A 19,830-nucleotide genomic window follows, 5' to 3' on the forward strand; every position below is an offset into this window, starting at 1 on the left:
ACGAATCTCCGAATTCAAACCTGAGGTTCAAAATAACATTCTCAATCAACCGGTCAACCCCGACTACTTATTCGGACCAGAGGTTGACACCACCCTAGAAAAAATAAAAAAGGACACAGACACTGCAAAGTCCATGGGGGCTCTCCAAACGCAGACCTTTCGGAGTGGCTCCTTTCGTCGCCCTGGAAATAGAGGAGCAGGTAGAGGACAGGGGTCACAGCAAACCTACAACAAAGGCAACACACAAAGTACCTACGATAAAAACACCCGGGGTGGATATCGTGGCTCCAGCACAAAAGGCAGAGGACGCGGATACGGCAATACCAGGTCCTCCCCCAAGAACAAACAGTGACGCCCTCTCCCTTCCTCCCGACCACATAACACCTGTCGGGGGAAGGCTACAAAGGTTCCTGTCCACGTGGAACTCCATCACCACGGACAGGTGGGTCAAAGATATTATCAAACACGGTTACTGCCTAGAATTAACCTCCACTCCACCCACAATACCGCCAAAACACCGTCCTATGTCCTCAGAGCACTTAGCGCTATTACAGCAGGAAGTGCTAAGTATGCTGAAAAAAGGCGCAATAGAGGTCATACCCGTCCACGAGCAAGGTACGGGGGTGTACTCCCTGTACTTCTTAATACCAAAAAAGGGCGGGTCGCTCAGACCAATACTAGACCTGAGACCCCTCAACCGCTACATTCTCTCAGAGCATTTCCATATGCTCACCCTACAACAAGTCCTCCCGCTTCTCAAACAGGGAGACTTCCTGGCCACGCTAGACCTCAAAGATGCGCATTTCCACATACCCATTCACCCCTCGCACAGAAAATATCTCAGGTTCACTATTCAGGGGCAGCACTACCAATTCAAGGTTCTTCCCTTCGGCGTGACAACAGCACCCAGGGTTTTCACAAAGTGCCTAGCTACTGTGGCTGCACATCTACAGAGGCAACACATTCACGTCTACCCTTACCTGGACGACTGGCTTGTTCAGGCAAAGTCAGCCCAGCAATGTGCCAGCCACATGTCCCGCACCATTCACCTTCTTCACAGTCTAGGGTTCTCACTAAATTACCCGAAATCACATCTCCAACCCGCACACGTACAACAGTACCTAGGTGCGACCATAGACACTCTGGCAGCCACAGCTCAGCCAAATTTAGTGAGGATCAACAGCATGCAAATGCTGATTTCCAAGTTCAAACCCCAACACTCCCTTCCCGCGCGAGTGTTCATGCAGTTGATAGGCATGATGGCCTCCTGCATTTTCATAGTCCCACACGCGAGACTACATATGCGCCCGCTTCAGGAGTGCTTAGCACGTCAATGGAATCAGGCTCACGGGCAACTAAAAGACCTAGTGTTGGTGAGCGGTCGGGCATACAACTCTCTGCATTGGTGGAATCCACAAAACCTTTGCAGGGCCGACCGTTCCAAGAGCCTGTTCCACAAATAATACTGACAGCGGACGCGTCTCTCCAGGGATGGGGAGCTCATGTACTCAATTACACAGTGCAGGGACTATGGACAATACAACAAAAGAAGATGCACATCAACCTTCTAGAACTGATGGCAATCTTCCTGGCAATGAAAGCATTCAAAGTACACTTGTGCAACAAAGTCGTGTTGATCCAGACGGACAACATAACTGCCATGTACTACATACAGAAGCAGGGAGGAACACACTCTCCACAGTTGTCTCATCTGGCTCAGAGCATGTGGAAGTGGGCCATTCAGAGGAACATGTTCCTCATGGCGGAACACCTCCCCGGCAAGGACAACCAGATGGCGGATCTACTCAGCAGACACAGCCACCAGATGCACGAGTGGGAGTTACACCCATCAGTACTCCAACCGTACTTCCAGCAGTGGGGTCATCCAGAGATAGACCTATTCGCCACAAGCGAAAACGCAAAATGCCAAAGCTTTGCCGCCAGGTTCCCACATCCGCAGTCGCAGGGCAATGCGATATGGATGAACTGGTCCGGCAGATTTGCGTACGCTTTTCCCCCAGCACCATTGATACCGCTGGTGGCACGCAAACTCAGACAACACTCACTAACACTCGTCCTGGTTGCTCCAACATGGGCACGCCAACCATGGTACACCACCTTTCTCGAACTTTCCGTGGTGCCGCATCAAAGGCTGCGGATCAAACCCGCGCATTTGACGCAGAACCATGGAGAGATTCAGCACCCAGATCCGCAACAGCTGAACCTGGCAATCTGGCTCCTGAAGTCCTAGAGTTTGGCTACCTAAACCTGCCACCTGACTGTATGGACATCATTAAGGAAGCTAGAAGACCCACTACCAGAGCTTGCTATGCAGCCAAATGGAAAAGGTTCGTCATTTATTGCAATAACAGTGACATTAACCCGCTAGACGCATCCATCCAAAACATAATTTGTTACCTCTTACACCTATACCGATGCAATCTGGCATACACCTCAATACGTGTCCATTTGACCGCAATATCAGCCTATCTCCAGAACAGGCAGCACCTCTCTTTATTCAGAGTGCCTGCCATCAAAGCATTCTTGGAAGGACTCAAACGTGTAATTCCTCCAAGCCACCCACCAGCTCCAATGTGGAACCTCAACTTGGTCCTCACACGCCTGATGGGTCCACCCTTCGAACCTCTACACTCATGCGAGATTCAATTCCTCACCTGGAAAGTAGCTTTCCTAGTAGCGATCACTTCTTTGAGGAGAGTTAGTGAACTCCAGGCACTAACCGTTCAAGAGCCATTCATACAGGTTCACGCCAACAGGGTCGTACTACGTACCAACCCCAAATTCATGCCCAAGGTGATATCGCAGTTCCACATGAATCAAACTATTGAACTGCCTGTTTTCTTTCAAAACCCACAAACTGTCGCAGAAAGAGCACTCCATACACTGGATGTAAAGAGAGCCCTCATGTACTATATGGACAGGACTAAAGTCTTTAGGAAAACAAAACAACTTTTCGTTGCCTTTGCCCCACACCACAAAGGTAACGCTATCTCCAAAGCAGGAATAGCCAGATGGATCGTTAAATGTATTCAAATTTGCTATCAAAAAGCTAAACGCACATTAACGATTCCCCCACGAGCCCACTCAACACGTAAGTTAGGGGCCTCCATGGCTTTCCTGGGAAACAATCCTTTGCATGATATATGTAGAGCAGCCACCTGGTCCACTACACATACATTTACCAAACACTATTGTGTAGATGTGCAATCAAAACAGCAGGCAGCTGTAGGACAGGCTGTTCTCAAAACTCTTTTTCAGACCGCTGCAGCTGGCACTGGTAGCCGCCGCTAATAGAGGGTACTGCTATATATTCTATGCACAGATATGAATTCAGCAGCCCACATGCCTCGAACTGAATATGCTACTTACCAGTATGCATCTGTTCTTGGCATGTAGGGCTGCTGACATTCATATCGCCCACCCTCCTCCCCGGCGCCTGTAGCAGCTGCAGCTCTCAGAATTACTGTAAGCATGGTCATCACTTTCTGTATCTACTCCATCACTGCCACAATGGCGAAAAACAATCTGAGGATGGAGAGGATGCCCATGCGCACTGTGGTCCAGGGGAGGAGTCACCTATCTCAGGATACTTCGAAGACTCTTCCAGGACAACAACGTGCAAACATCCGGACCCAACACTAGGCGGCGATCTATGCACAGATATGAATGTCAGCAGCCCTACATGCCAAGAACAGATGCATACTGGTAAGTAGCATATTCATTCTTTGGCTTTCAAAGTTGGTCAAGCACAAGCGGTCACAGGTGCATTATTTGAGTCTGAAATCTAGGGAAATGTTAACCTGTAGCACTTGTGCATAATAGGAAATGCAATCTTCTGCTGGTTAACATGGTTCCCACTGAGTATTTGTGTAGACCCTCTGCTAGTGGAGGTAGAGTGTAAATATATTGTCACCGTAGCCAGTTTTTGCCCGCTTGCATATTGACTGCAAATCTGTTCCTCTCCAACAGTTAAAATCTATAAGCATTGGTAAATGTTTTTTTTCTCAATCTTTTTTGAGCATCTTGTCATATTTAACACAAAGTCAAACCCACGTGATGTGGCTTGCAAACCAGACAGTCATTTATAAAATCACAAATGGCGATGTAATAGATCAGCTTTTAAAATAGGATTCTAGCCCACCACCCTTTACACATTTGGTGTCCCCTCCTTCAAGCTTAGCCCTCTATTCATTATACCCTTGTAAACAGACCTCAGCTACATGGGCAGCATCAAAAGATCTGGCGGCATTGTATCAGCCATCATCCATGCCTTGCCAAGGCCCCCATATTTTGATAAATATTTTAGGGTACTCCCTTTCTTCGAAGAGGAGTTCTTCTGTTTGCATACACCTGTCCATTTTGGATGCCCACAATCTTACTATATGGAAACCAACTTATTGCACCCAACTTGTTTATTGCTCTGGGACAATGACCCACCACCATGCATCAAAAGAGAATGACAGACTTTGAAGCACACTGGTGGACTCACCACACTCTACTTACTTAAAACACAACCACCACAGTTGTGTAGTTATACAGTGATCAGGGAAATGCTGATCATAGGGAAATCAATACATAAAATCCTGTTGACCAGCCACTTTTTACACATTCATTGCCCAGTCTAAAATAGTGCCAGAATCGAGATAGCAGGGAGGCTGATACATGGTCATGCAAAGGTCTCCAGTGGGTTTAAGACCTCAAGTAGTGTTCCGTGAAGAACTACCCAGGACTTTTGAGACCCTATGCTTCGAATTCTTGTGACAATATTACAAACATATTCACCGTCTGAAGAGATAGACCTTTCCCGATCAAAATATGTACATCGTTTTCTTTCAATATATCAATGCAGAGGCACCACGAAAGGCGTCTTTTCAGGCGTATGTACCGAGCTTGTTCCATACACCTTCTCAAAGCGAACTGAATGTGTCTCCAGATTGTGCTGGCAGGAAACATTACAACAGCCATACACAACTACCAACTGGTCTGACTTACTACAAACTCCTGAAAGATTCATACAATAGGCGAGACTTTTCATAGTGCTCCATGATTGATGCTGGTCTTCTTTCAAGTTAGACCAAGCACGACTGCTTCACTTTCAAACTGCTGTAGAAGTCGCCAACAGGGATGCAACTTTTTTTTTTTTCAAAAACCTTTATTGCACAAGCAAAGTGTACACAGCTATTCAGCCAACAACCCGGAGGCAGGCAGCTTGTAGACATATCGACGCTCCAAGAGCGCGGATCAATGCCGTACACTGTTTAGAGGAGATTGATGAAGCATTCTGCAGCGCCAAACAAACAAACAACAACCCTGCCAGTAAGCATCATTGGTGGGAAGCATACAGCTCGCCAATCGGTACCAGACAGTAGATGAAATATTGCAATTGTCGTCTCAGCAGTACAGTGATAGGGACCACAGAACAGTAGACCCCGTCCAGGGGCCCACGAGCCCGCCGGATACGGCTGCGGCAATGAAGCGGAGCAACCCTGCAAGGGAGTACAAATCGCCAACGAGGCCAAGCGAGTGCCGCCAGCGGCACCGCCGCGGCCACAATGAGGAAAAAGAAACGACCCGCCCTCCCACCTCCCCCACCACACTCGTATCACTCACTCAGGCCACCAGCCTCTGAGTCCCTGCGCTGATGCTCCCGGGCCCAGCACACAAACGGGTCCCAAATGTCCCTGGGCCGGGATGCGACTGGCATCAGCTCCTAGAATGTCGCCAGCTGCGTGCAACCATACGTGACAGCCGCCAGCCAACCCTTCACTGTGGGCACCCTCCTCCGACCCCAATGGATGGCCACCTGCCTCATGGCAAACAGCAGAAGCAGTGCATGCAACTTACGCGACGGTGGTGGAGTGTCTCTGACATAGCCCAGCAGCCCGACTAGAGGGGAAGGGACAACCGCTAGGCCCACAATCTGGTTTACCAACACAAAAACCTGAGACCAATAGCTGTCTAGTTTGGGGCAGGACCACGCTATATGTAGAAAGGAGGCTGCGGACGATCCACACCGCCAACAGTCATCCGCCTCCCTAAGGCCCATCTGTTTGAGGCTGACGGGGGTTCTATAGAAGCGATGCAGATACTTAAAATGTATTAGCCGTAGATTATAGTTCAGCGATAGCTCGGTAAGTTGCCCGCAGCAGAATTCCCACTGCTCCTCCGTAATCGCAGGGTGGAGCTCACCATTCCAAAGCAACAAGGCCGTGGGCACCTCCACCTGGTCCACGCTCTGCATATGGCGATAGATGCGAGTAACCAATTTACGGGGGGACGGGGAGCCCACCACCGCCTCCAAGGCTGAAAAGACAGGCGGCGCGATAGGGAACTCCCTCGACAGCGCCCGGCATGCCTCACGTAGCCGATGGTACAGGAATAATTTGGAGAATGGCACCGCAACCTCATCCCCGGGTGACGGGGGCGGCATGAACTTGCCATCGGGGAATAGGTCAGCCAGTGTACGAAGCTGCAGTTTCTCAACAAGGTGTCCGACTATCTCATCCGCCACACAAGGCAGCAACGGGTTATGCATCAAAGAGAGCGAGGGGGCATATAATAACGGAACCTGTGCCCTCCGGCGTATCCGCTCCCACACCCACTGCAACAGCCCCGCTGTATCGACGTCCGCCCCAGGGCGGCGCGCCTTGGCGCAAATTGCCACCCCCAGTGGAAGGGGCGCCACCACTGCTCTCTCCACCGCCACATGAGGCTGAAAGGGAGTAGGGTGAGACCAGAAGTGCAGGAATTGTGCCTGAGCACAGAGAGCATACAGCTTCATATCCGGGGCACCCAGACCTCCCCGCCGCAACGGCAACGCCAACGTGTCCCACGCCACCCTGGCCTGCCCGCCCGCCCAGACCAACTCCACCAAGCAGGAGCGCAAGGATGCAAAGAAATGCGACGTGAGTGGCACAGGTATATTGGCAAACAGGTAGAGGAACTTGGGCAGCACTATCATTTTTGCCAGCACAATCCGCGCAGTCAGCGTCAGGGGTAAGGAAGCCCAAAGCTTCACTTTTGCGCGTAGCCACATCATTGCCCTACCAAAGTTGAGATTCCAGATCTCCTGAGTGTCGCGGCTAATCCAAATACCCAAATATTTGACCTCTCCGGCCTCCCAGCGCAGGGGGTACTCGGAGCACACTTCCGTGGTGCTGTCCGTGAGGGGAAAGAGCACCGACTTGGCCCAATTTATGGAGATGCCAGCGAGACCCTCAAAGCGGACGAACTCCCGCAAAATGGGATCAAGGTTGTCCGCGGGATTGGTAAGATAAAGGGTCACGTCGTCCGCATAAAGGGAGACCAGAAGGCTTCTGGAGCTAAAACCGATGCCCCTCGCCGTGTGATGCTGCCTAATTCTGGCCGCAAGCGGCTCCATAGCTATGGCGAACAGCAGCGGGGAGAGGGGGCACCCCTGTCTAGTGCCTCGCGAGATGTTGAACGGGTCAGACACTAGGCCATTCACCCGCACCCGTGCAGTAGGCAGAGTGTAGAGCAATCGAATTTTCCGGAGCAATAACGCACTGAACCCCATCCTTTTCAATACTTGGAACAGATAGGGCCATTCAAGGGTGTCAAAGGCCTTCGTGGCATCCAAAAACACCACGGCGGCCTTGATCTCAGGGTGTAAATAATGCAGCACCGCAAATATGGTGCGCAAATTGTGCGAGGTCGCTCTCTCCGGTATAAACCCAGATAGATCTGGAAGGGCAATCAACGGCAGCATCGGCTGCACCCGGTTCGCAAGAATCTTGGCGAGGATCTTCACATCCACATTTATCAAAGAGAGGGGCCGATACGAGTTGAGGTCATCTGCGGGCTTATCTGGTTTTAGCAACGTGATAATCAGTGCCTCACGCATGGTGGGAGGCAGAATTCCCGTTTCTAAAGCCTCCTCGTAGACCGCCAACAACCTGGGCGACAGTTCCTCTGCATATGCCTTATAGAAGGCCGTTGTGAGGCCATCAGGTCCCGGCGCCTTATCAGGAGGCAAGCTCCGGATGACCTGCGCTACATCCCCTGCGTCTATCGGGAGATCCATATATTCCCTATGGTTGTTAAACCATGCTAGCGCAATGGAATCCAGGAAGGGCATGAGTCCCTCCGGGCACGCATCCTGGGTGTTAGTATATAACCGGGAGTAGAACTCGGAGAAGGCACCCACTATCTCCCCCCTAGTGTGAAGCAGTTCACCCGCTGACGTGTGCAGTTCGTGGATATATGTAGCGGGCCGCGGCGGCCTGGTCATGTTCGCCAGTACCTTCCCCGGCCTTCCGCCCTCGCCGTAGAGCCGAGCCTCCGCATATTTCCCTAGGAATTTAACTTCCCGCATCGCCTCCTCGTCATAGGCCAGTAATTTAGCCTTCAGCAGCCCAGCCACCTCCGCGCCTCCGCCCTCAAAGAATGTGCGTTCGAGTCCCTTGATATCACCCTCCAGTGTGGCTAAGGTGCCCCGTATCGCCCTCAGCACCCCTGCCTGCCGGGCTATGCACTGGCCCCTGATGACGACCTTAAATGCCTCCCAGAGAGTCGCCACCGAGTCCACAGAACCCACATTTCGATCGAAATAGTCGGTGATATCCGACCTTTTCTCCTCCTTGAAGGCATCATCGAGTAGCGCGTGGGGCGGGAGCCTCCACGAGAACGCCGGGGGAGGGTCGCCCGGCAGCCGCAGCCTTAGCATGCAAGGCGCATGATCAGATAGCGAGCGGGGCATGTGCTCTACCTGCGATGTCCACAACGCGACGTCTCGCGACACCAGCCAGAAGTCCAAGCGGGACCACGCACCCCCATGGGCTGATATGCAGGTGCCCTCCCGGAGGTCCCCATGACGACCGCGCCACACATCCACCAGCGCACCATCCATCACAATTTCGCGCAGCGCGGAGCTCGCCATCGGATTCAGCGTGCGAGCCACCCCCTGCCTGTCTGCTCTGTCATCAAGCACAGCATTAAAATCCCCCCCCCAGATAATGGTGTCGCAGCCAGTGGCCTTCACCTGCCCCCAAATCTTGTGGAAGAACCCAGGAGAGTCAACATTGGGCCCGTACACAGCTAGAAACACCACCGCGATACCACACACCTGTCCATGTACTAGAACATATCTGCCGTCCGGGTCACACTGCACAGACCCCTCCCTCCAGTCCAATCCTCGTCGAAGCAGGATTGCCACCCCCCGGGCATAGTTCGAATAGATAGCAGAATAAACGTGTCCCCATCTGGTGTGACGCAGCCTAGGGGCAGGAGTGGCATTCAAATGAGTTTCCTGTAGCAAGCAGACATCCACACAGTGCCGCACCAAATAAGCATGCACCAACCGGGCCTTCCTGTGATCGTTGAGCCCCCGAACATTCCAGGTAAGACAGTTCAGTGTTTTCAGTTCTTGGCATACCCCACACAGAGGAAGTAGAGCATAAAACGACATGTGTACGAAAGTCGACTTGCACAGTCTTGGCACCACATTGCGAGCAGACAGTCTAGTTTGGCAGTAAACAACAAGCCAAAGAACATTCCCCCCCCAATCACCCTCCCCTCACCCACTCCAACCCCCCAACCGGGTCGTAGAATAGCCCTCCCCAACATGCGCCTAAAAAAACCTGAAATGGAAACGGGAATATTCCCAGTGGGGTATGGCTTTGACGGCTACTCCCCTGTGCAAAACAGGGTGGCCGGAAGATCTGCAGGGGATGCGAGCCACCCAAACCCTAATATAGGAGATGTACCTACTGGGCCCTCGGCAGCACCAGAGTGCCAGGTGTCCCCCGTGCCCCACCCAAACAAGTGACGAGCAGACCCCAGGTGGCTGCAAGCTTCTCTCACATAGGCACCAGGATGAAAGTCCACTGTTACTCATTGTCACTGAGCCCTCCAGGTACCGCCTCCGCAGCACCCCTGGTTCGCTGTCCAGATTTGCGACCCACATGCTTAGCAAATTTCATCGCTTCCTTGGCATCAGTTAGAATGTGGGTAGAACCTTCAAAGGACACTTTTAACTTGGCCGGATATAGAAGCGAATAGGGGACCTGCGCCTGCAGGAGAAGCCGCTTGGCCGGTAGAAACTCCCGGCGGGCAGCCTGGACGGCCGGGGTGAAGTCAGGATAGAATGAAAGTGTGTTACCCTTGTGCGTGATAGTTCCTTTCTCCCGGGCCAGTTTGAGGATTGTGTCACGATCTTGGTAGTTCAAAATCCGCGCGATAATTGGCCGGGGCGGCGCCCCGACAGGTGGTTTCTGACCCAGCGACCTATGCGCCCTCTCGACTGCGAACACCCCCGAGAGGCCTGGATCAAACAGTTCGTGAAGGAGGTCGGCGACATACGTTTCCATTGTGGATATGGCCGTGGTCTCTGGAACGCCAGTGATGCGCAGATTATTGCGCTGGGACCGCGCCTCTAAATCCTCGTTCTTTGCACGAATAATGCCCAGCAATTTGTCCATATGCAACAGTTGGTCCTTCGTCTCCACCTGAAATTCGTGGAACTCAGAATGACGGGTCTCCAGCGTGTCCAGACGCGTCTCATGCGACGCCACCTGCGTCTTCACCGAGTCTAGCTGGCTAGTTAGGGTGTCGAGTTTAGTGTCGATATTTCTGAGACTAGATCTCATCTCTAGCATCAACGTGCGCAAATCTTCGCCTTGATCATCTGAGGGGGAGTCCTGCCTCTCCGCCTCCTGGGGGCCCCTCTCTGACTCCACATGCCGCGCCGCGCGCTTGTGGTCGAAGGTCAGCTTCGTCTGTTTAGCGTCGTGTTTACCCATGGCAGCTAGAGAGCAAGCGTCCACCCGAGCAATCCACCAGCCACCCCACAGTCCAGGGGTAACTTCGCGCCGATTACGGATCACTCACCACACCGCCGGTCCAGTGAGAGCAGGAGTCCAAGTAGTGGCCACCTCGCAGTACTCCTCACCCCCTATCCACGCGGTCAAGCCTCTGGGCCCGCCACCAGCGCCACCGCAGGTCTCCACAGGGCCACAGTCCAGAGCAAGTCCGACCTCCGCACCCCCACTCAGAACGGTTCTCCGCACTTCCCTCGTTGCTCGGGGGGGGGGCACAACAGCGAGGGGGGACAGGAAGCAGCCCCGCAGCGAGCACCAGTGGCCCCCCTCCGCCAGGCCAGCTCACGATAGCCCCCACCGCTGCGCACCCCCCCCGCCGCCACCAAGGTCGCGCTCCACGTCAGGTTCCCCAGTCACAGCCCCCGGGCCAGCAGGCAAAGCCCAGGCGGGTCGGGCGCACACCACCTTCACCAGCAAGTCGCGGGCGCCAGCCAGTTACCTCGCCACTGCCGCAGGGTCCCGCAGCCCCTCCACGTGGTCCAACAGTCTGCAAATCTCTGCCCCCAGGACTCAGGCCGTGTCCCCAGGATGGCGGCCGCCTCCGTCCACCAGCGCCGGCTTCTTCCTGGCACCAGGGTCGAGCCAGCAGTCCTCTCCGTCTGGGGCTCACCCAGGCGCCGCGCGCACCCCCTGCAGGGCGCGGCCGATCGCGGCAGTTGTCCGCGCCTCTTAACGTGGGGATCAGGCCGTCAGTCTCCAGGCTGCCTCAGCGCTCTCTGTCGCTTCAACCAGCTCCCGCACAGGATTCGCACCTCCCTCTCAGCGACCTCCACCACAAGCCGCTAACGCCGGCGAAGCAGGGACTCCACCACTGCCCCTCTCCACACCGACACCGGCCCTCGCCGCCGCAACCTCCTCGGGCTAGATTTATGGCACACCCCCGTAGGAGATCCAGGCTACTCCTCCCCTCCGGCCGCCCAATGGCTTTGCGGGCTCCGATCAAGACGAGGACCGTAGAGAGGGGGCCCAGCTCGCTACCGCTGATGCTCCGACGCACCCAGCACAGTGTCAGCCGGTTTGGGCAGCACACGCTCACCCCGATGTGAAGGATAAAGACAGGATCGCTTTCCGGCCGGCGGAGCTCGCTCACAGAGCGGCCATTTCGCTGCGCGTCAAGCCACGCCCCCCCAACAGGGATGCAACTTGAAATACATCTCAGAGTCTTGTCTCAACGTGTACAACAAAGGACGGGCACATGGGTTAAGCTGTCGGATATTAGTAAACTTTAGCTACCATCATCAGCCCACCTGGCATTGTCACATGGCACAACAGGATTGGGTCTTACCAGCCATCGACTCGTTTGGTTGACAACTCCCTCTCCCCAGCAGCTGCCCATATGGGGCCCCTTGCTGTCTGGCTCTATTGTGCGTTAGTTAAACATGCCCAATAGATTTTCATACAATTGTGAGTACACCCCGCCCTCCCCCATAGAGATTTTTCATAGGTGTGAGTATCATAAGATTAATATCTGATGCCCATCGTTGGGGAGGGACGGTGAACTCTAAGAGAGTTTTTTGCCACAATAATGACATCTTCTACATACCTTCCAATTGTATGAGACAATGTAAATGTGCTCGCTCGTCAGAAAGCCTGTAAATGATGTATTCTTGGGCCATATTTGTTGGTCACAATTTAACATAATTGTTTGGGACAATTAAGACCTAGGTATTTTGTGAGACCTGTTTAAATGTTTCTTTCCTACATGCGTGAACGCTGAAATACTGTTGGTGCCTAACGCATGGCAAGGAAGGTTGAACATTTTTTTCATTTAGGTTCTGCCATATATGTTTATTTGCAAATAATTGTCAGTTCTCTGATAATTTAAATATTGATATTTATACATTCTATGTATTGCTCTTAAATCTACTAAATATTATTTGCAAAGTAATCTACATAAGGTGAGATTACCGTCTGCCCTGACGGGTGGCTGGAGCTCAGCTTAGAATTTGCTGGTGCTCATTCTGTACTGTTTTGTGTTCAAACTATGATAATGCATAACACTACCTTGTGCTGCTTCTTTGACAGGGTTGTGCTAATCTCAAACTACACCCAGACTCTGAATATGTTGCAAAACACGTGCAAGAAGTATGGATACTCTTACGTCAGACTAGATGGACAAACACCTGTCACTCAGCGGCAACATATTGTGGATGGGTTCAACAGTAAATATTCGACGAATTTCATCTTTCTGTTGAGTTCCAAGGCTGGAGGTGTTGGACTCAATCTAATTGGAGCATCCCATTTAATTCTGTATGATATTGACTGGAATCCAGCCAATGATATTCAGGTAGGAAACAAATATGGGACGTTTACTCGGTTTGGTATATGCATGATTTCTTCTATGCTTTGATGTACCCTAATTGGCCTGTGTATGTCATCATATCGGCATTCAGAAATTTTTCATTTGATTAAAGTAAGCAGAGTCTTGAAAAGTAAAAAAAAACAAGTATTGCAATCTGATAACATTCAAAATTAAGAGGAAAATGTTCATTTAAGACAATCCTTTCTAATTGTACGCATTAAAGATTGAGTTGGTTGGGTTAATTATCAATGGCAGGCAACGGCCCACAAAAAATTAAGACCATTTGGGAACCTTGGTGAGGGTATCACTCATCACTTTTATCCCGAGAAACCGGCATATGGCAATTAAGCTGGCTCCGTATTAAGAAGGGGCTGTAAATAGGCCAGAGGGATTTGGCCAGGACTAACATGCTCAAAATTGAGAGATTAAGAGAGAGGGGTACATTTACAGAACACTGCCAAATATATGTGGAGATGCATGTTGCGTGTTTGTAGCATCCATGTAAATTGCCTTTGACTACAGTTTGATAATGCCCAGACAACATTGTTGATATGTTCTGCCTCTCTCCCCACTTCCCCATTCCCTCTTTCCATCCCTCATCTCTCAGATACAGCGTTGCCCCTCGTCAGGTGTAAATATCTTCCCCAATATTGTTTTTTCACTGTATTATGGCACTTGCTGGATTATATTGATAACTGAAGAAACAAATCTCCAAATGACAGAATTCGAAGAAAAGCCTTTATGACCTACGTCAACTGGAATCAGGACAAGCTCTTATGTCTTCTCCATCTGCCTATGGCCTCTCCATTTTCTTCCCTTTTGCTCCTTTGTTCCCTCTGTCGCTTGCCTTCTTTCTGTTCTTCACTGTCTCCTTTTGTCTCCCTCACATTTACCTCTCTTGATTTCTCCTTCTGCCTACTTCCCTCCCTCTACATCTCCTTTTATCCCAAAATGTCTTACACGCTTTCTTTCTGCCACTCCCTCAGTTGTGCCCTTGTGGTAGTGTGGAATTACCACAATGACCCAGGTAACATACCAATCCATCCTTTATTGTTAGTGCAATCGCTGATACATTTTTTCCTTAACTTCTGAGGCAACATGAATCCACTGTCATTTCACTGCCTTGTCTTGAAATGCCCTGCCACATTTGCTGGCCAGTCCCAGGGGCAGGAAGTGGTGTCCAGTGTTCAGTCTATGGGCCTGGGAGGATATCATCCTGCAGGTTCCTGCTGTTCTCCTCACAACATGATATCTCTTCCCTTCATAGAGAAAGACAACACTTCTGCAACATGACACCTCTACAGACACGAATTTATTGTTTACAAATGAAAGTGCATTTAATTGAAAAATGTGAAAGTGCATGAAAATAAAACATACATTTGAATGCGAATTTGCATTAAGCAACCATACTTAGACAATATGAGCATATAAGAAATAATAATGCACTGACTTGAGCTAGCTTAGCTGTTGATGCCATGTTTTCTGAAATTAATGCATTAGCATTGAAAGACTGTTTTCCACATTGAGTTGTATGCACGAGGTGCATTTTTCCCCATTTGCTGCAGATGTTCTAATTTTTCAGAAGTCTTCTGATAGTGAATAGACATTTGTTTTGTAGTAGACAACTGATAGTGAGATTCTCTACGGGAGCAGAGGAGGCAACAGGAAGGATGACTCTGTCTGGACTGCATTATGTGGATGATGTATCTTTTCAAGGACTAACGTTCATGGTCCATTGTACAGATGTGTAGTTCATATATTCCAAGGAGTTTTAAAAGAAAATCGTATTCAATAATGTGGAAGACGAAAGAAAACATATTGCTTACTAGAATATTGTGTGTTTATATCAGTGCTTGTCCCTAGAGTGAGGCAGGGTTTTTTCCTTTAAGATTTTCTCTTAGAGGGGCTTCTCCCACTCGCTTTTGCTGGAGACACATCTCTGAGCTGCCTGAAATGATACTTCTCTTCGTGGGAGGTTGCTTAGCCTATTTTTCTGATTTTCAGATTTATTCTTTCCAGCTTGATATGCAAAGGCTTTATGCTCACGCATTGATTCTCTAACCGAAACCTTTTATTGAGTATCTGAACTGACACCTTATTCAACTCTCCAATTTAATTTAGAGTAGGGAATGACCTTTCTGCAACGCACTTGCCTTATTATTACAATATTTACTGTAATTTTAACTTATATTGTATTTTAACGTATAATCAAATTTTAATTATTGGATTATGTATATTTCTTATGCTGAAGCTTAAAAGGCTAATTCCTTTTTAATTAATAAGAAAATTTAGCAAATTGATCATTAAAACTCTTATTGACTGCATTAAAAGTCATTAATAATTTATCATGTTATTGGATTGTTGTATTTGTTTGCTTCTTTATACTTCTCCTTGTCGACGATCGAAGGTCCATACAACCAGTGGCAGAGGTTATTTAATGATTACACCAGAAGATTAAGGTATTGGAAACTCCTCTACCTTACCTCCTCGTTCATAAAGAATGATGACACAACATTACCTCCATTTCCATTCATCTGATTTTGAAGCATCAGAGGTCATTGAGTCAGTTGACCTGCTCCTTTCTCAGGGGATGGAGTGGTGTTCTTGTTTTTGTGTGGCTCCAGCTCACGTGTCATGTAGCAAATATTTTAGTTGAATTATCAGAATGCGGGGCACTGCTCTCCGAGTGAAAGAGGCTTTCTGAATCTTGCATGGTTTTATTGGTTGTCTTTAGCAATATTTCCTTGGCAAGACTAGTGAGTTGGTTTTTTCCAAACGATTGTGGTGACAGGCTATATGAATCTGAAGTTTGTTCAGTCGGTTTCCTGAGTGAACGTTCTCTTTACCGTGGTGTGCTTAGAGAATCATTTAGTGCATGCGTTTGTGATTAAATTCTCCTTGAGTCTAGATTGGCATCACACTTCAGCTATTTTCTTGTCATTTTCCACCTGGGCCGCTGCTTGGAGTTGGGCAGTTTCACTTAACTTCAACAGACTCTTTCTTGTCTCAGTCTGTTAGCATCATCGATAGGTGTGCATACTCAGCACTCATTAATGTTTCTTTTTGCTCCCTTCTTTTTCAGAAAGAAAGCAGCATTCTTATCAGCTAAGCCTGACCCTAGAATTGTCGATCTCTTCTTTCTTATGAGGGCATCTGACTTTAAAATGATCTCCGTGTTGATTCACATGGACATGCCTGGTCCCAACATATCACTCATATTGATTTGAATAGCATGTAAAAGACCTGCAAATTTCTATTTTCTCTTGCAAGATCTTGGTGTCCTCGAGACCTCACGCTGATCTCTTGTATTCCTGTCTGTGCTTTGAAATGGGTGCTTTGGGCCGGAAAATGACCTCAATTTGTGCTTTTTTTAAATCTTGCTTTATTTTAAATAGCAGCAGTCAAAAAACTGGGGGAAAAACCCTACAAATCCCATGAGCATTAGCACCCGTAAGCAAATGGGGAACAAATAACGCCATCAGATCTGACCAATCAAGACTGTAGACCCTGTAATACCTGTCTTGACTGTGAACAGTCCTCTTTCCTTGCTGCTCGCAGTCAAGAATAAGTACAATATTTATACTTTCTACTCGCATTATAAAAAAGTGTTACAGTTTTCTTAAAGTTAGTATTTCACAAAAATTAGAATCCTTTGTTTAGTTTTGTGACGCTACAAAGCTCTGTTTGTTTTATATTTCGGTTTGCTTCAGGGTGCGCGAGAGAGATTAGCTTCTTCCCTCGCTGTTCTCACCCTGACTTGGTCATGCCCAGCTTTCTGTGTGGAGCAGTTTCCAACAATGGCCTCTCTGCCCAAGGATCATCCCTTTTTTCTTCACGGAGCATTCCCCTGCTCCGAGTCCACCCGCATTGTTAGTACGAAATCTTCCTCCCGCTTTGTTTTCTCTTCGCTTGTTGGAGCGTTTGGCCCCAATTTTTGTGCGCGCCCTCACTGAGGTTTTCTCCTCCACTTTACCGGTTTGGCCTTAAGTCTCTGCCTTAGGGTGGGGCCCTTTCCTCAGTTCTGTCTTCCAGTGGAATTTAACCCTTTCCTTACCATTTTTCCTGCCATTCTTCATTAAAACTGTACAATATTTATTCTGTCATGGATTTAGGCAGTTCTACTTCATATTTTGACAATTAAGATGATGATGGGGAGGAATTTTGGTCTAATTTGAAATAATTCATTCAGTCCTCAGTTGAATAAACAGTTTCATCATCCATTAAAAAATGTACCAAAAACATTGAGAACACCGTCATTAATATAATGTCGAAAAATATTTTAGCCCAATCTGTGGGAGAAAGCACAAATCTACAACAGTGAAAGCATCTGGCATTATGAGTGGCACTTCATCTTTCGTGGTGGAAGAGATGCCTATCAAAACAGTTAAAAATGTGCTAGTGATTAGTGAGAGCTCCTCACATGAGATTGAGGACGACGTTCATCCTAGGCCTCCTATTAAGGAGGGGGTTATAATAACTAACAAACAGAAAAATACTACATTCATTAATCCAACATTGAAGATAATGATAGTGGCAGTTTTTTTTTTTTGATTTTTTTTTATTGTGCATAGAAAGGGTTACAAACACGGGCCTACAACCACCAGGGCCGGCCGCTAGTAGTCGAAGTGTTCCAGCATATCAGAAAACAATGACTGGCCCACAGGGGCTCCGCACTATCACAGTAGATCAGACAGCACATAATGGAAATCAGAATACACACTTTTAGTATAAATAACAACCAAAAAGGAAAAATACAAAAATACAAAAAACAAGGCGAAACGACTTATGATGGGCGGCGAACACCAGCCGGGGGAGTCAACACCCAACCACCCGAGGGCAGTCAATAAAAGAAGACCTGAGAGGAAGGGGGGGGCACGAGAGAACCAAATCTGTACTCCAAAGTACGAGATACACAAGGAACCCTCAAGGATCAGGGGGACGAGGCAACCCCGGACGTATCCACTAAAGGGGGAGCACAGATAGACCCACGATACGCGTTCCACTGCCCCCAAATTCTACCCCAAGCCCCCGGTTTACCACGAGCCACATACACCGTTTTCTCCCTGAACATGCACCAGTCCATGTTCTCCTTCCAGACGGACACGGTGGGAGGCCGCTGGGAACCCCAAAGCTGTGCAATATCTCTCTTTGCAATCATGTTCCCCAAGGCCGCCCACCGAGCCTGAGCCGCATTGCAGTCATTGGGCTCCCATACATTCAGCACACAACGACGCACCTCCGGCAGCAGAGCGACCCCGGTGACTCGTCTCATAATATCATGCACCCGGCGCCAGTATTCCGCCACCTCGCGGCATTCCCATAGGATATGGAGAAAGGTAGCACTGAGCCCGCAGCCACGCTTACAGAGTCCGTCGTCTGAAAATCCCATCGAGACCAAGCGGGGGCCCGTCACATATACACGATGGAGAATCTTAAGCTGGACCAGGCGGAGACGGGCCGGGATGGCCACCTCCTTAGGGGATGACAGTGCAGTCTGCCAGTCCTCGTCGTCCAGCTCCACCCCATCTCCCGTCCATGCCTCCCGAAGACGCACCAAGAGGTCAGCCCGATTGTTTATCAGTTTTTTGTAAATCAGGGAGATAGTACTGTCGGGGACGTGACCATCGAGTATGCGGTCCTCGAGAGGCGAAGAAGAAGGGACCGAGGTCCCCTCCCCAAAGACCGAGAGCAGGGCGTGCCGAACCTGTGCATAACGGAAGAACTCTCTGTCACTAAGCTCATAATCGCGCTGAAGCGCCGCGAAGGATTTAACCGCACCTTTAACCCACAGGTCCCCCACTCTGCTAATGCCGATCGTATCCCAGCGCTCGAAACCTTTCGTTGTCCAGAGGCTTCCCAAGCGGTCTGAGTCGAACAGGGGAGTGGCGCACGTTAAACGCTCACTCCAGCCCATCGCTACGTTAGCCGCCTTCCATACACGGACTGCAATCCTGGTAGGGCCCGTAAGGGCCCTACCAGCAGACCGCGAGTAAAGCGCTCTGTTATAGTTACCGCCGGGAAGCAGGAATTTATCCATCTCATATGCCGGGTTCAAACCAGGAGCGTACGTAGCATGATTAATGGCAGACAGCTGGGAGGCCCAATAGTACCGTCTAATATCAGGAAGCGCGATGCCCCCGTCATACCAGGAAAGAGTCAGCTTGGCCAAAGCGATACGCGATCGCCCGTCCCAAACCAGTCTCCTCTGTAAACTCTCCACCTCCCTAAAGTAGGCCGCAGGAATGACATCGAAGGAGTTCTGGAGTGCATAAAGGAATCTGGGAAGGGACATCATTTTAAACAGCGCCGCGCGACCAAGCGGAGACAAGGGCAGCTTACACCACCGAGCCGTATCTGCCCTCAAACGCCGGAGTGGAGACAGGAGATTCTGCTCATAGCGGACCGCCGGATCCAACGAAACGTACACCCCCAGGTATTTAAAGCCGGACTGAGATATTTGGAGCGGAAGCCGAGGCGGCAAGAGAGGAAGACCACCAGAGATAGGATACACACAAGATTTGGACCAGTTGATTATCAGACCCGAGTTTTTCCCGAAGGAGGTAAGGACATCAAAGAGAATATTGAGCGACTTCCGCGGTGAGGTGAGATACAAGAGAATATCATCCGCGTACAATGAAACCCGATCCTCGAAGCCCGGGGCCCACCGGA

The 19,830-nt window shown here is 49.7% G+C and overlaps 1 protein-coding gene across 2 annotated transcripts in view; it reads left to right on the forward strand.

Annotated features, from left to right (window-relative positions):
- The window catches only part of RAD54B (RAD54 homolog B), a 495,994-nt gene that overhangs the window by 408,010 nt on the left and 68,154 nt on the right, over positions 1 to 19,830 (forward strand). For both annotated transcript variants that reach the window (XM_085605260.1, XM_085605259.1), the window contains one exon: positions 12,885 to 13,146. In XM_085605260.1, the coding sequence (XP_085461386.1) occupies positions 12,885 to 13,146 (262 nt within the window). The remainder of the gene's footprint in view (positions 1 to 12,884; positions 13,147 to 19,830) is intronic.

This window comes from Triturus cristatus, chromosome 5_1 (genome assembly GCF_964204655.1).
Source record: "Triturus cristatus chromosome 5_1, aTriCri1.1, whole genome shotgun sequence".
Classification (NCBI taxonomy): Eukaryota; Metazoa; Chordata; class Amphibia; order Caudata; family Salamandridae; genus Triturus; species Triturus cristatus.